The sequence below is a fragment of the Arvicola amphibius genome, chromosome 4, assembly GCF_903992535.2.
Source record: "Arvicola amphibius chromosome 4, mArvAmp1.2, whole genome shotgun sequence".
NCBI lineage: Eukaryota > Metazoa > Chordata > Mammalia > Rodentia > Cricetidae > Arvicola > Arvicola amphibius.
This window is the reverse complement of record NC_052050.1, coordinates 13,121,523-13,138,931: the sequence shown is the minus strand read 5'-3', so window position 1 is coordinate 13,138,931 and position 17,409 is coordinate 13,121,523. Positions and strand designations below refer to the sequence as shown.

The following is a 17,409-nucleotide window of genomic DNA, read 5'->3' as shown; positions in this document are numbered from 1 at the left end:
ATTAAGACATTCTAGCACTGAGTACATCTCTCCTTCCTAAATCATAAATATGTTATAGCAATGAGATTTTTGTTTCATTTTTAATCTAGTGTGTGTCCTAGTTTTGTTTCTGTTGTGATTAAAAAAAAAACATCCTGACTAAAAGCAGGCGAGGAACGAAGGATTGATATTAAGGCACATCCATCATGCAAGGAAATCACTGTGACCGGATCTGGGTACAGTTGGTTACATGACACACGACATCCACAACCAGAAGAGAGAAATGCACCCATGCAGCTTTGCTTGCTTATTTGCTTGTGCTCAATTTAATGCCTCTAACTCTTACAGGGTTCAGGAGCCCTGCTTAGGGAATGGTGCCACCTACAATAGGCCATTAACTTAAATAAGGCAATCCCCACAGGCATCCCCACAGGCCACCCCAGTGCAGAGGATCAGCCATGGGGACTCTTCCCAGGTGCTTCTAGGTTGTGTCCTGCTAACAATCAAAGTGGACTTCCCACTCCTAGGGAGAGGAAGTGGGAAGAAACACTTCCTCGGGTAGCCATTTTGGAGCAGGGGACCTCGGTAGCTCCGTATTTTCAGGTGCTTCATTTTAAATGGAAGATTCTCCAGTAGGTCTGCAGTTCTACATCCTCCGGGCCATCAGTGGGTGGAATCTTGCCCTTAAGACAACATTTCTGTTGTCCTGGCACAAAGTACACTTCCTCTTTTTTCAAACTGTTTAAAAGGTTTTTTAATTTAATTTTTATTCTCATGATCTATGTTTATATATTATGACCTTAGGTCATGTGACCTTGCTAAATTCATCTAGTTATAATATCTCTAAAAATAAATGATTAGGATGGCTCAGCAGGCAAAAGCATTGGCTACCAACCCTGACAACTGGAGTTTGATCCCTGGGACCCCCATGTGCTACAGGGAGAAAACTGGCTCCCCAAAGCAGTCCTTTGACTTCTACTTGTAAATGGATACACATACACACACACACACACACACACACGAGAGAGAGAGAGAGAGAGAGAGAGAGAGAGAGAGAGAGACAGAGAGAGAGAGAGAGAGAGAGAGAGAGAGAGAGAGAGAGAGAGAGAGAGAGAGAGAGAGAGAGAGAGAGAGAGAGAGATGAAATTATGGATAAGTTTTTCTGTGTGTTATTGCTGCCTCCTAGTGGTATTTATTAGAGTTGTGTAAAGGAATAGAAAGATAGGCTGAATATATAATACACACACATATGTGCAGATATACAAATCTCTCTCCAATAATGATGATGAAGAAGATGATAATGGGATTGGTTAGACTGGCTTGCAGGTTGTAACTGGGTAGTCCGACAATGGCTCATGAATTTGATAGTTGTTCAGTCCAGGAGGTTGGGTGTCTCAGCCATCCCTATTTGGTGCTGGAGTCCTAGTAGATTCGCGGAGAGTTGTTGGTCTCCAGCCTACACTGGACTCCTGAAGAATTTGGTTCCAAACAGGCAAAAGAATGTCTCAGTAACAGGATAGGTGAACCTGATGATGAGAATGAGGGAAAGCAGGGAAAAAGCTGCTTCCTTCTTCCAGATTTAGGGTGGGTCTTCCAGCTTCAAATACTAGGATTAAGGAAATCCCTCAGAGGCATGCCCAGCGGCATGGGTTTTCACTGGCTGTAGGTACTGTCAAGTTAGCAGCCAAGTGAGCCATTACACTCGGTCTCAAAATGTTCACAAAAGACTTGGGAATGACTAGAAAAAGAAATGTCCTTGTTTCAGGTGCTGGGCAATTTTCAACATGCAACATCTCCATCTTGCCAATTGTCCCATAAGGAAGCCAGAGCAGTTGTATAACTTGGATTTCTGCCATGTATCACTAAGGAGTCCCAGAACCCAGATACCTAAACGTCAGACCCTTGCCTTGTACTGTGATTACACTTCTAGTTAAGTTCTGATTTCCCCCAGTGGCTTCCTGGAAATAGCTGTGCTTGAAAGCTGTGATTTTATAGCCTAGTGCCACCCTAGGCGGGAGGACTGGCAGTAACGATCGTCGTACAGAGGTGACTGAAATGCCCTGCTAACTGGTCGCTCCTTTCTTCCGATGCTAGCCAGGGTGACAGAGACTGTTGGGCACGGGGGCAGAGCCAGCTTTTTTGTTGTTTGTTTTTGTTTGCTGTTTGTTTGTTTTTCGTTAATAACTCTTAGCGTGAGTTTCTCCAAGCAGTTGGGTTAGAGAACTGGCATAGGAATAGAATGATGAATTTTGCTTAGTTCTGGTTTAAATAAAAGAATCCAGAGTCACTGTACTAAAAGGTAATGACCTTTTCAGTTTTTATTAATGAAGAAAAGAAAATATGCCTTTTACTCTTTGCTCTTTCTTAACTGCATTGATTTGTGGTGTAATTTATACTTTTGTGGTCTCTAAATAGAAAGTTCTGAATCACTTCCCATCCAATTTAAGGAATTTACTGGTTGTGGGTTTGTTCTGATGTCTATCTCTAATATGTTTATATAAGACAACAGAGGAATGGTTCTTAGTATTTATAAATTGTTTCCAGTCTAGATAGCTAAATCATTCAAGATTTTACTTTAATGACATTTTAATAATAGAAAATGGTGGAATAAGCAGAATATCTCAATGGGCAAAGATGCTTGCTGCCAAGCCTAATGACCCGAGTTTGACCTTTCAGACCAAGTGAAGTGACTCCCATAAATTGTTCTTTGACTGCCATGGCATATGTGCGCACACATGCACACACACACACATGCACGCACACATATACAGAGAGAGGTAATGAAAGTAAAAACAGATAAGTTTTTTGAATAAAATTGGATCGTACACACTATCAGTTTTATACAAAAGTGTACAAAGCCATTGATAGTTTATTCTGTTTAAAAATGAGGAGGATCTTTGTTAATCTGTCTTAGTTATTCTTCTATTGCCATGACAAGGCACCATGACCCAGGCAACTCTTATGAAAGACAGTATTTAATTTGGGGTTTGCTTACAGTTTCGGAGGGTTGATTATCATCATGGTGGGAAGTATGGTGGCATTCACGGTGCTGGGCAGTAGCCGAGAGCTTAAAGTTCTGATCAACAGACAGCGGGTAGAGAAAGAGGCTGGGCTTGGCAGTGTGACACACGTCCGGATTCTTCTCCACAATCCACTAACTGGGGACCACACATTCAAATACAGGAACCTATGCAGCCATTCTAGTTCAAACCACCACCATTTCAGGTCAACTTCCTCAAAAATGAACAAAGAGCAAAAGAGATTCTACTATGGAAGAATAAAAGGGACTAATAAGAGACAGTCACATTTTCAAAGGGTAGAAAATGCAAATTAAAAGTCATCTAACTTTTTTAAAGATACAGTTTGCATAGATCCAAAAAGTTGTTAATGTGACTCTGATACTCTCCTAGATTGCCAAGTGTCGTACAGATTTGTAAAAGAAGTTCAGAGAGTAATCTGGGGAGGGAAAGCCTTAATGTTTTTTATTTCCATTGAAAACTGCTTTTTTAAAAAAATATTTATTTTTTTAAATTTCATTTTATATTCCAACCACCCCTCCTCCTGCCACCCCATCCACTCCTCCCAAAGGATAAGGGCTCCCACGGGAAGTCAACAAAGCCTGGCCCATTAAATTGAGGCAGGACCAAACGCCTCCCCCCTGCACTAAGGCTAAGCATGGCATCCTGCCATAGGGAAAGGGCTTTGTCAAGCTAGCTCGTGCACCAGGGATAGATCCTGGACCTACTGCCAAGGGCCTCTCAGATAGAACAAGCTACACAACTGTCTCCCACATGCAGAGGGCCTAGTTCGGTCCCATGGAGGCTCCACAGCTGTCAGTCTAGAGTTCGTGAGTTCCCACCAGCTTGGTTCGGCTGTCTCTGTAGATTTCCCCCTCATGATCTTGACCTTCCTTGCTCATATGTTCCCTCCTCCCTCTCTTCGACTGGATTCCTGGATGTAGTCTTGGTGCCTGGCTGTGGATCTCTGCATCCGGTTCCATCAGCTATTGGATGAAGGCTCTATGAAGACAGTTAGGGTGTTCACCGATCTGATTACAGGGGAAGGCCAGTTCAGGCATCCTCTTCACTATTGCTAGGAGTCTTAGCTGGGGTCATCCTTGTGGATTCTTGTGAATTTCCTAGCACCAGGTTTCTCCCTAGCCCCATAATAGCTCTCTCTCTTAAGATATCTCTTTCATTGCTTTCCCACTCCGTCCCCCACCCCCAGACTCGACCACCCTGCTCCCTCATGTTCTCATCCTTCATCTCCTCCCCTTTACCGCCCTCAGTTTACCCAGGAGATCGCATCCCATTTCCCTTCCCAGGGCAATTCATGCAGCCCTCTTAGGGTCCCCCTTGTCTTACAGGCTGGAAAGATGGCTCAGTCAATACAGTGCGCACCCTGAAAGCCTGAGCACCCTAGTTCCATCCCCAGCAACCATATGAAAGCCGGATGCAGGAGCTTATAGCTTCCGGTGCTGGGAGTGGGTGGGGATGGGCAGGAGTAGACAGCCCCCTGCGGTTGGCTGACCGACAGCCTCATCAAAGCTGCAGGCTCCAGGTTCAGTGAGAGATTGTCTCAAAAACTCAGGTGGACAGTGACTGAAGAAGGTACCCGTCATTAACCTCTGCACATACCGCACATGTGCACACAAACATATACATACATGTACCCACACATCCATTAAATAAGTCTGTCATATGGAGGTAACGGGGTAACTGAGACTTCAACAATGACTTTTATTACAGGAATACTGTGAAAACCAGAATTAGGAACTACGGTAGAAAAGTAAACAGATTATTTTATAGCTATATGGTGGGATAATAAGGCCACATTTAAAGTGATGATGGTGTAATGTATAGATAGATTTGAACATATGTGTATGTGCGTATAAATTAATCCTGTTATTTTTTCCCTCTTCCTTCCTTTCTATCTTTCTTTTTCTTTTTTCTTTTGGTAAGACAGGATCTCTGTGTGTAGCCCTGGCTGTTCTGGAACGTGCTCTGTAGGCCAGGCTAGTATGTGTGCCACTACCACCCCATCCCCAATCCTGATTATTTTTTTAATGGTAAAATTGTGTTAATTTCTTCTTTAAAGAGCTCAGCATTTTCTAAATTTACCTACAATAGCATGGATACAAAATCTGAAAAAGTCTGCAACTGAAAATTCTTAAGAAATAAAACTCCACTTGTGTTTCTGCCTAATTCTTGATAAGGAGCAGAAACAACTGATACTCTACTGCAGTGATTCCACATCAGTAACATTTATTTTTGTGTCATGCATTTTTCATTGTGTTTATTACTCACAGACCTTTAAATGACTAGACAAATTCACACTGATGAAAAACAATGAAGGAAAAAAATGTGCTATCATAATTCCGGTCTGCATTAATATTTTCCAAGAGTTATTTTGGGAGAGATTTGAGGGTAGATATTAAGGGAGGAAAATTCCTTCCCTCATTTCCTCTGAACTTGACTGAGTTACATTTTTCCTCTTGCCCCCTTTGAAAATATGTGTATGTGATGTGCCTGCGTGTGTGTGAGTGTGTGTGCCTGAGGTCGATGCTGTGAGTCTTCCTTGATCACTCACCACGATGTCTCATTTGAACCCAGAGCTCCTCTATGCAGCTTGCTTAACTAGCCATTTTGCTCTTCAGATCCTGTCTCTGCCTTCTGAGTGCTGCAATTATAGGTGGGAACCACCCCCACCCGGAGGGGGAGCTGAATGCTGGTCCTCACGCACAAGCAAGCACTCAGGTACCCACTGGACTATCTTAGCAGTCCTTGTAATTTTTTATTGTCTAAAAATCATGTGCGTTTATTGATACCACACAATGTTTTGAAATATGAATGCAATATGGACTTGTTAACTTGAGCAAATTAACATATATGTTATTTCATGCACTTACCCACTTTACAAGGTGAACACCACAGTGATATACCCTGAGTGGAATTTTCAAGAATATGATATATACTCTCTACTTCAGCAGAAGAAAATGTTCAAAGTAAAAAAAAGCCAAGGGGAAGAAGATGGCCACTGTCCCTCCATCATGAAGAAGCAAGAGGCCCAAAACATGGTAAGTCCTATGAGAAAAGGCCTAAGAACTTCAGCTCTGGACAAGACACCCAGAGCAACAGGGACCTCACATGTTTTATCAAATGGCCTTGCTCCATCCGGCTGCAATGGCAATGAACCTTCTTCTATAAGCAGCTCAAAGTACCTCCTGAGATTAGGCCAGTTCACCCAGATGCTGGACTGTCACACACCCACCACCTACTTAAGCTTGCCCAAAAGTGCAGGGCAGAGACTAAGCTGGAGAAGAAGCTAAGGCTGTCAGCTGTGCTGAGCAAAAAGCTGCAGGCAAAAGGGACATCACCACTAAGAGGCTACCTGTCCGTCAAGCAGGAGTCCAAACGGTCACAACAACCTCGGTAGAGAATAAGAAAGCTCCGCTCTTGGTCAAAACAGTGTCGACCCCGTAGAGCTGGTAGGCTTCCTCTCTGCCTGTGTCACAAGATGGGGACCCATTCCTGCATCACCAAAGAAAGGACCAAGCTGGGGCGGCTGGTCCAAGGAAGGCTAGCTCCACTGTTGCTGTTATGCAGATTAACTCAAGACAGAAACACTCCGCTAAGCTGGTGGAAGCTACCAGGACCAACTACTGGGACAGATACAAGGAGATCCGCCACCACTAGGGTGACAATGTTTCCGTTCCAAAATCTATGCCTCGCATTGACAAGCTGGAAAAGGCGAAGGCCAAAGAACTTGCCACTGAGCTGGGTTAACTATACACTGTTAAGTGTCCTGTACATAAATATAACAAAAACTGCCTTCAAAAAGTTCAGCGCACAGTTATTGCCTTATAGTCACCACGTTGTACTCTTGAGTTTCTTATTCACTCTTCTTGAGAATCTGTATCTTTTGATCAGTAAGCTCCACCTCTTACTTTTCATGGTCTCATACTGGCCACATTTCTGCATATTTTACAATGGTTCTCCATGCAAATGATCTGGATTGTGGGTCATTCCTCAGCCGTGAGCGTGTTCCAATATGCTTTCGGAAACCAAATAGTCTAGAAAGCATTCTTCATTCTTTCTTCTCTTTAGCACAATTTGCCTCTGAAACAATGAGGAGCTATTGGTGTTTACCTCCAGGGAGGAGGATTTGAAAGAGCACCTTGAAGAGTGTGGTCTTTTTCTGGAAGCCAGAAAGAGCTAATTACAAACAAGTGACTCTTCTGTTTTCCTTATGGAAAATTGAAAAGACGTTTCAAGCTGTGCTTGTGTTAGGTCGGGCACCACACTGAGTGAAACAGGAATTCTGCCGTGAATTTAGATGAAAAACAGTGGCACACTGAATTTCTTTTAAGGCAGTGTTCTTGCAATTTAAATTCTGTTTCTGTTGGTATTTTAAAGTACATAGTTCAGAGCTCCTAGAAACGTAAAAGATCAAAGAACATCACCACACAGCAATATAGACTGCCCCGAGATTCATGATACTTCCTGGGAAGGACAAAATACATTTTTTCCTCTTATTTGATGGTGTGATTTTATACTAGACAGAAAGCCGTTTATTTCAGTTCGGCATCTTTCAGGGTTAGTGTTTTCAGACTTACGATGGCTGTTTATCCTGAATAATTTACCCTCTCACCTCTGCCGTGTGAGCTAACGAGGGTTAAATTCTCCCGGCTTTAAAGCTTACTCGAAGGTGACGTCTGTTCAAACAACAGACAGGGTTTTCTATGAACATTGTCCAGTAAGTCCATCGCTTTTGAGTTTTTCTTGTTTTCTCCTCAGTCTCTAAAGTGTTCACAAACTACTCAGTAAGAAGCCCAGAAGCAGCAGCGTTCATGCCACACAGCCCCCTAGGATCACAGGAGATTAAGTCGGGAAACCGCGAAGTGCTGGACGGGGGAAAAACACGAATTTTGCGCCTGCGCAGTGGGCTAGACCGTTACCACAGCGACGGAGCGGCTGGGGGGGGGGGTCACCATTTCCCGAAGGGTGGGGAATAGCGCGGTGGGAAGTCTCCGCCCCTTGAGTGACAACCGCACCCCGGAGGGCGGAAACTCCCGCCCCCTCGGATGTGAGAGGCAGTGATAGACATCACCCGGCCCGTCGCCATGGCAACCGCGTGGAGGGTCAGCGGCTGCTCGAGGGGGCGGGACAGACGAGCTCGGTAGTCCCGCCCCTGGTTATGCTGGACGACAGCGACCCAGCGGCCCGCAAGGATTTGAAACTGTTTGGCTGCGGCGGCGGGGCGGCGGCGGCCGAGTGGACGGCTTGGTTGTGGGGGCTGCAGGTTCTCTCTCTCTCTCTCTCTTCTTTTTCTCTCACCAATAGTTGCCGCTCCCGCCCTAGTCCCAGGTTCTGAGTGGAATTTTGCGCGGGATGGAGCCCCCGCGCGTGCGGGCTGGCTCGGGGAGGGGCGTCGCCGCAGGCCTGGGACCCGCGCTTGCGGCCTGTGTGGCGCGCTCCCTGGCGGGTTTAGCAGTCCAGCGAAGGCCAGGGAAAGTTCTCAGTAAAGTTAGGTCAGGCGGCATGGCGTGGCCCAGAGCTTCGAGGTGGGGGCTTGGGATTGTTAGGAGACATCTGTGTCCTGGAGCAGTTAGGACGGCGGCCCGGGCCTGGGTGGGCCACGCAGGCGCCGCTCACCCCGGCAAAGGAAGTGACCGCAGGGGACCGGACAGCTGCAGTGCTCAGTTAGGACGGCGGCCCGGGCCTGGGTGGGCCACGCAGGCGCCGCTCACCCCGGCAAAGGAAGTGACCGCAGGGGACCGGACAGCTGCAGTGCTCTGCCCGGGGAGCAGGACCCGACTGCAGGCTGATGAATTTGGGGTTTGTAAGCTTCCCAGCCTGAAGTCGCGGTCCTTTAGCGGGTCGTGCAGTGTTTGTAGAGAACCAGAAAACAAGTACTTAGGACAGCGAGCGGCCTTTTGTTTTGTGTTTGAGACAGGCTCTCAGTGTGCAGACCTTGCTGGTGTCGAATTCACAGAGATCCACCTGCCTCTGCCTCCTGAGTGCTGGGATGACAGGGCGTGTGCCCCCTCCCCCCACGTCAGTATGCTGGTGTTTTTATGACTTGTTGTTACTATTTAAAGATAATGGGAAGATAGAAATGGCAAGCGAAATGTCAGTGAGTGAGCCCATTCGTTCCCTTACCCCCAGCTGAGGGGAAAGCAGGATCATTGTGCAGTGTTCAGGTCCAGCTGATTGCTTCCAGGACCAGTCAGGTCATTGACACCGCTAAGCCCCACCTTCCAGCTGGTGAAGGATACTGGAAATCGTGTCTATCTGGTTAAGTGCCCTGGAGAACACACCGGGATACATTTCTAACGCCCAGAGTTGCCCCGATGTCTTCTGGGAAGATATCCAGATGTGTGACCCGCAAAAACGTGCCCTGGTGACCCTTGTTGACTCGTTGGCATTTCAAGTCTTCTATATTACTCTCCACAATATATTTAAAATATGACTTGATGGAACAAAACACATTTTATGTAACTTTCAGGACTATGTTGCGTTTGGCGAGGTGCATGCTATGAAGTGTGTTCTTGGCTTAGCTCAGTTGTGTCTCTTTTTGAAGGCTGTTAATACTGGCGGCTTGCATGTGCTTTGCTGACTTCTATGGCAACTAAGCACCTTTGAGAAGGTCTTAGCTTGTTTTATAGCTGTCCTCAGAGAAACAGTTTTGAAAAGGTGAGGTCAGTGAGTTTAATAAAAGACACTACATAAATACAGAATATAAATACGAGAGACACCCTATACTTCTTTCTATACTTTTGAGGTAGGTTGTGCACGTAGAAGTCACATTTTAATTATCAGCGAAAGACAAGCCATGAATGATTTAGTTCTAAACCAAAGGTAGAACTTTACTTATGTCTCCATTTTCTTTAAACTTTTTGAGACTTGTTTCTCTACTGTCCTGGAACTCACTCTGTAGACCAGGCTGGCCTCGAACTAGTGAATAAATCTGCTTCAGTCTCCTAAGCGGTGGGATCAAAGGCATGCACCACCATGCCTGGCCTAAATTTTCAGTTTTAATACCGTAAACATGAAGTTCTGATGTAGTATAAAAACCTTTTCGATAGCTAGACATAATTTGTGTAGCAGAAATTCCTTCCAAAATTGAAACATTAATTTATATTTTTTGTTGTTGTTGAAGAGTAAATAAGGGGCAAAGAAAGGCAGAGTTCGGCTAAGTATCACGATGATGTTATTTTTGCGCGGGTATGTGCGTGCACAGAAATTTGGAGGCCAAGAGTCAATGTAACCTTAGATTCTTCAGGAGCTGTCCAACTTGTTTTAGAGCTAGTCTCGCTGAGACCTGGGCTTCCTGATTGGATTTGGCTGACTGGTGAGTGAGCTTTAGGGAGCCATCTGTCTTTCCTTCTTTCTGCTGCTGGAATTACAGGTGTCCATCACTTGTGCCTGCCTTCTTAGGTGTATACTGGGGATTGAACTCAGTCCTTCTGCTTCTTCAGCAAGAACTTTACTGACCCAGCCCATTTCTGCTTTTCTTTTCTGAGTATGATTTGACTATTACATGTCCACATAGCATTCGGATTGCCTTTCTGTTATTCAAATTACTTTTTTTATTCGTTGGAGATATTTTTGACTTACATGTAAATGACCAAGTTGTCAGATTATGTAAGACCTAGGGATTTCAGAATTTTAATCTGGGCTTTGCTTAATTATATGATTTTGGTGAGTCACTTAACTGCTGAATTCTAGTCTCCTCTAATATCAAACTCTAACATTTCCACAAATGTCAAAGGATTTATTGAGACTTAGTGATCACGAGGAACCTTTTTGCTTTGGCTGCAGTAAACGACAGGCTTAGGCAAACTTGAGTACATGGGCATGCGTGCAAGCCTGGAAGTGTATCTAGGGCAAAGCTGTGCATAACGTTGTGGACCTAGGAGTTTTCACTGTTTTATTTGTCCACTTGAATAGTTGTTTTCAACTTTATCATATATTATCCAGTATGTTATCATAGTGTGCTTTATATAATATCATACTGTACTTTCACCAAGTACTGGATATATTGTAGGAATTTAAAATGAAACAAACCAAACACATCTCTCCCAAACTAATAAACTAGTTGTTAAATTAATTTAAACCAAGTTACTTGATTAGTTAACTATTTATGCAGCGCTGAGTATTGAGACTGGAGCCTCACATATGCCAGGCAAATGCTCTGCCACAGAGCTACCTCCCCAACCCGGAATGAAGTTTAACTGTGTCTTAAAGTTGAAAGCACATTCCTCTCTCTCTTTGTAACATAGAAAGTAGGACGGCCAGTTTTGACAAATGGAATTAGGAACATGTATCCTGTAAGACCTGCTTGGTGTTCAGAACAGAAGTGTTCCAAACCAATCATTTGGGGCTGAGGGATGACTCCATCTGTAAAGTGCCTGTGGTTCAAGCATGAGGTCCCGATTTTGGATGCTCAACACTCAAATAAAAGCTGAAAGTGGTGGTGTATAGCGGTAACCCCAGAGACAGGTAGATTCCTCATTCTCATTGGCCGGACAGCCTAGCTGAATTGATGAGCTTCAGGCTTAGTGAGAGGCCCTGTCTCAAAAATTAATGTGCATAGTGATCAAAAAAGACGTGCAAAAATGCCACGTGAAAATGCACACATCCACAGAAACTTGTACTCCCTCCCCCCAAAAATTGTCAAAAAAGCCATTTTTTGTCATACAGAAGTTGAACATTAATGTGCTTATTCAGCAATCATTCTTTAGCCCCTAACATGTACTTTATAATATGCAGGATGCTTACTAAGGTGTAAGTTGCTTTCCAAGAACCTCTGCTTTCCAAGAGGTAAATGCAGTAACACACGTGAACATTTACAGTAAGAAGAAAGCAGAAATTAGCCCAGGGTAAGTAGGACTAGCTATGTTCAGCAATGACATTGAGCTGTGTCTGTCTGCTCCCAGGTCTGTATAGACCTGTGCATTGATTAGGTAAGTCTTGGAGTGTTTGAAGAACGGTGAGAAGTTCATCATGACAGTGGGGAGGTTAAAATGGCCGTTGGTGGGTTTGTGTAGTTAGGCGAAGACTAGTTGTGGTAAGAGATAGGCCTAAATGGGAAGGCACTTACACGGCTCACATAGGGTCTGTAAAGTATCCTGTAGGGATACTGTCTATCTAGAGATAGAGCAGCAGAGAGATTTGAAATTGTTATGATTAGCATCACCTTTTCTCAGGTAGAGACAGGGCTCATTGGAAGGCAGGTCATGGGGTCATTGTAGTAGTACAAGTTAGTGGTACACAGGGTTTTCTCTGGTAGAGTGCAGTGGGAGTAGAGAAGCTGGGGATTCTGTGTGCTTGTCCTGGGCTGCCTTGTGGAGAGTGTAGATAATGGAAACCTGGATGTGTCCAGCAGGGAAGATGAAACAGGTGATGCTACCACTCAGCATACGGAGACAACTGTAAAGAGTTTCCTTTTCTTCGTAACAAATAGGACATTACAGAATAGGTCCAGGAAGCTGCTGTAAATATGAGTGTGGAACTGCAAGAAGAGAGTAAGTTAGCAATAAAATTTAAGGTAAACAGCATAAGCAAACTACCAGTACCGATTGTGACTGCCCAGAGAGAAGGTAAAAAGTTGGATTCTAAGAAAACCCAGGAAAGAGCAATGCAGAATCTGGACTTAATGGTGCCTGGGGAAATGAGCCGTTGGGAGACTGAGAAGAAAGGACCTGGGAGGCAGCAATGCGGGAGGGAGTGAGCTATTGAAGTCAAAGATGCATTTCTAGGAGTAGTGAGTGGTACTAGGCATGGGAGTAGAACCATAAGGAGGGTAAGGTGCTGTGAGGTATGGTACCAGGGAGACGGGGAACTCTGAAGGGCTCAGCAGCCTGCTTGAGTGGAACGGGTGATTGCCATGGAGCATGGAGCTGGAAGGAAAGTAAGAGTGGATTGGTGCGTGGAAGGCCAGACTGAGGGGTGACACAGGAGGGGAAGGAGCCAGTGAGACTGAGAATTTGAAATAAGGGGGAGTAGGTGAGTGATGGTTAAGAAGTGATAGAAGGAGATACCATATTGGAAAGGAGAATTGCTGCTGGCTGGGGTGTAGGAACAGTGGCCAGGTAAGGATGTAAAGATGTGCCCTCCTTCGAGAGGTGGGAGGAGCACCATTTTAGTAGGGTGAGTACCATCTATTTTTTATGAGCTATTTTTTTTCTTAAACTGAGAAAAAAGTCACAACTGATTAAGGTGTATGTTAAGTTTTGGGCATTGCTCTGTGGACTGGTCAAAAGTCAGCTCTTCAAAGAGCCATCCAACTCCCAGACAGTGCCGTCTTTCTGGAGTGGCTCCTTGGTTAGAGAGTGTTGCCAAGGGAAGAGGATGTGGGATGGGAGGAGGAAGGAGAGAGGTGCAGGTGAGCGTCCACGGAGAAGGTGCTGCTATCAGGTGCAGACCCTGTTTCTAATGGGAACAGAAAGCAAGCGTGTAGCCAGATGATTTGAAGCCCCAAAGAGGCGATTGTGGAAGAAGCAATAGCTGGGATCTTAGCCAGTGTTTGCCTCCCAGGCGGTGTTGGGTGGAGAGAATGAAAGACTGAAGAAACCACATGCCTGTGTGCAATAGTGAGGCCTTAGCTCCCTCTCATGGCTGTGAGGGACGTGAGGGAACAGTGGAAGGTAGGGTCACTGGCCGAGACAGGACAGGAGGCTGTAGACACTGTGTGAAACTGTGACATTGGAGCCTTGTTTCACAGGGTAATGCTCAACTGTGGCACGGGACAGCTTTGAAGGAAGAGCAGAGCTCTCCCCAGTCCGTCAGTTGTAAGTACGTGACAAGTTGGGTAGCTCACAGTTTAAATAGACATTGATTGTGGAATTTTTCATCAGTTTTAATACACATAAAATTAATTTTTCGAGGACCTGTAGATTGAACCTAGGCCTCAGACATGATAGACAAGTACTGTACCCCTTACTAAACTACACTCGGCTCTCTTTTACTTGTTATTTGGAGACAACATCTGTATAAATAGTCCAGGTTTGCCTCCAGACCACGCTGTAACCAAGGTAGGCATTGAGCATTCTGAGAAATGACATTACATGTTTGTGCTACAGGTAAGGGTTGAAGGTGTGTGTGTGTGTGTGTGTGTGTGTGTGTGTAGACCAGATGTCACCTTCTCCCACTTTGAGACAGGTCTTTCACTGAACCTGGGGTTCATCTATTGGTAGACTGGGTGTCCTGGGAATTCCAGGAACCCGCCTGTCTGCCTCCACTACAGAAGGATTACAAACACGTGTCCCCATGCCTGGGTTTTTTATGTAGTACTGGGGATCCAAACTCAGGTCCCCATGCTTAAGCAGTAAGCTCTTTAGCAACTGAGTCATCTTGCTACTTCCTGGATATATTTTTAACAAAAGATATTTGTTTCTGGTTTTGTCAGTGTATGTGAAGAGTTAATATTTTTAAAGGTGTGTGGGGGGGGGGAATTAAGGACTTTTAAGATTTTAGCATACAGTTCAGTGAATTCTTACACTTGTACAGACTTCACAATCTTGTCAGCAGTTCATGTGCAGAACAGTTAGATACCACTGGTAGTTTACTGGTGCATATCCTCTCTATTCAGACTCTCCTTTGCTGATGATCTATGACCATTGGCTGTTCTCGCTGCTAAAGTCTTTTTCCTTTTCTGGGACCTCATATTAACAGACTTAGCACATAACCTTTTGGCTTTGTGTGTGTGTGTGTGTGTGTGTGTGTGTGTTTTGTGAGGTTTTTTTTTTTTTTTCGAGACAGGGTTTCTTTGTAGTTTTTGGTGCCTGTCCTGGAACTAGCTCTTGTAGACCAGGCTGGCCTCGAACTCACGGAGATCCGTCTGCCTCTGCCTCCCAAGTACTGGGTGGTGGTGGTGCATGCCTTTAATCCCAGAACATAACCTTTTGAAAAGGAGTTCTTTCTCTGTGGTTTTTCTTGTTTTGGTTGCTGAGTGCAGCGTTAGTATGTGTGATCGTATTACAATTTGTGGACTGCTTCCACTGTTGAGTTTTAAAGTCACTCAGGCCACCACATCTGCACTTTTGGTGTGAGAATAGATCTTACATTTCATCTGGGAGTTTTTGGTCATATGGTGAGTGCATGATCAGCTTTGAAAGACAAACGATTTCCAGAAAGTCCTTTGTCATTTTACTTTCTGGCCGGCAGCACATCAGAGTTCTGTATTCTCCATTCTCACCACCGTTTTGCATTTCTTGACTTAATTTTGTCTGTCCTCATGTGTTGTTGGGGTACTGCAGTATGGTTTTGCTTTTCACCTCCTTAGTGACTAGTGATGTTGAGCATCTTTTTATGTGCATAATTGCCATTATTTGTATTTTTTCTTTGGTGAACGGATTGATGTTTTAAAATATAATATAACTTATTTAAATAATATAATTTAAAATATAATTACTAAAATAAAATATAACAGACACATAGGAGTTATCTATGTTTGGAGGATTCATCGCTGTATTTAAAACCGTGTATACAGTCTGTAATGACAGTAGGGTAGTTGGTACCATCATTCCAGAATCTTATAATTTATTTCTTTTTATCATCTCTCTTATCTTTTTAAAATATACAATTAGGGGCTGGAGAGATGGCTCAGCGGTTAAGAGCATTGCCTGCTCTTCCAAAGTTCCTGAGTTCAATTCCCAGCAACCACATGGTGGCTCACAACCATCTGTAATGAGATCTGGTGCCCTCTTCTGGCCTGCAGGCACACACACTGACAGAATATTGTGTACATAATAAATAAATAAATATAAAAAAAAATGAGCGGGGGCTGGAGAGATGGCTCAGCGGTTAAGAGCATTGCCTGCTCTTCCAAAGTTCCTGAGTTCAATTCCCAGCAACCACATGGTGGCTCACAACCATCTGTAATGAGATCTGGTGCCCTCTTCTGGCATGCAGGCACACACACTGACAGAATATTGTATACATAATAAATAAATATAAAAAAATAAAATATACAATTAATTACTGTCAAAGGTATTGATTTTTGTCATTATTTTTATTGAATGGTTTTTATTCTTATGGTCAAGTGATGAGAATTATTCATATTTTCCTTATTAATGCTATTTTTCTGTGCTGGAGTTTGAACCAGGGCCTCACAGCACACAACACTGTACCACAGAGCTCTATAATTCCCCAGTCGCTCATGTGCTATTGATGTAAGTTACTTATGAATTCAGAATTTGCAAGAATTTTTCCCAGTCTTTATTTAGGGTCTTTGCAGATCAAAGCTGGCAGGATTTTTTGGGGGGTTGGGGTGAGCTGAAATACAATATTATATATCAGTTTTTTTATTTTGTAGGTAATCTTTTTCTTTCTTTTTTTTCTTTTTTTCTTTTTCTTTTTGCTTTGATAAAGTCAAGGAGATCTTTTCCTTTATATTCAATTTTTACAGTTTACATTTAGGTCCAATATTCATTTGAACTCAATTTACATGCGTAGTTTAGTATTATTGTTACATTTAGAATTATTTGTTATACAATTTGTCATTTCTCTCTGATTATGCCTTTGTTGGATACCAAGAGTCCATACTTTTATTGTTCCATTTGTGCTTTCTGTTCTGTTTTTCTGGTCTATCTGTTCTCTAGGCAGCACTGTAATGTCGACTACTATAGTTCAGCTTATAATAAGGTGATCTGAGCCTCCAACTTCACGCTTCTTCAAAACTTTTGCTGCTACTCGGATTCTTTTACCTTCTCATATAAAATTTAGAATCAGCTTGTCTGAGTTTTGATCTGAATTTCACTGAATCTAGCAGTCAATTAAGGAGGACTGGTATTTAACTGACAAGTTTTCTTTAACGTGTTTTCTCATGGTTTCTTAGCTTTCCTCATACAGATACTTGATGCCTAATTTTAACTCTTTCATAGAACGGATTATGGAAATGGAAAATGAAGAAGAAAAATGGGAGAAACTGGATGCAGAATTTGATCACTTTGTGGTAGATATGAAGCCTTTTGTTCTAAAATTACCCCACAGGTCAGGTAAGATTGTGTTTGAAATTAGACTCTTGTTTTTGAGATATTCTTACTATGTAGCCCTGGCTAGACTGATGTTCACTTTGTAGATCAGAATAGCCTCCAACATACTGCCTCAGCCTCCCCAGTACTTGGATTATAGGCATGTGCCACCATATCTAGCTGAAATAAGATCCTTAACATTAAAAATAAGAATACCTAATCAAAACAGTTATATAACTACTAATGGTTTTATTATTGCTATGACAAAATACCTGAAGAGCTTGTTTTGGTTCCCAGTTTGAGGGTCAGTCCATTATGGTGGGGAGGGCCTTGTGTCTGGGGCTTGAGCAGCCAGTCACATTGCATCTGTAGTCAGGAAACAGAGAGCAGAGAATGCTGCTTCTCAGCTTCAGTCTGGGTCCTCCAGCCTGTGGAATGATGCTGCCCACATA

General features: G+C 43.7%; 1 protein-coding gene across 10 annotated transcripts in view; it reads left to right on the top strand.

The window, feature by feature from the left end:
* The first annotated feature begins 4,206 nt into the window (after nucleotides 1–4,206).
* The window catches only part of Cep112 (centrosomal protein 112), a 387,843-nt gene continuing 374,640 nt past the window's right edge, over nucleotides 4,207–17,409 (top strand). For 5 of the 10 annotated variants that reach the window (XM_038328182.1, XM_038328184.1, XM_038328183.1 and 2 more), the window contains exons 1-3: nucleotides 4,207–5,735; nucleotides 5,966–6,055; nucleotides 16,868–16,981. In XM_038328182.1, coding sequence (XP_038184110.1) covers nucleotides 5,573–5,735; nucleotides 5,966–6,055; nucleotides 16,868–16,981 — 367 coding nt within the window. In that variant the 5' untranslated portion in view covers nucleotides 4,207–5,572. Of the gene's footprint in view, nucleotides 6,056–8,051; nucleotides 8,281–16,867; nucleotides 16,982–17,409 lie in introns of those variants that run through there. The other 5 variants (XM_038328187.1, XM_038328186.1, XM_038328188.1 and 2 more) reach the window with 5 other exon arrangements.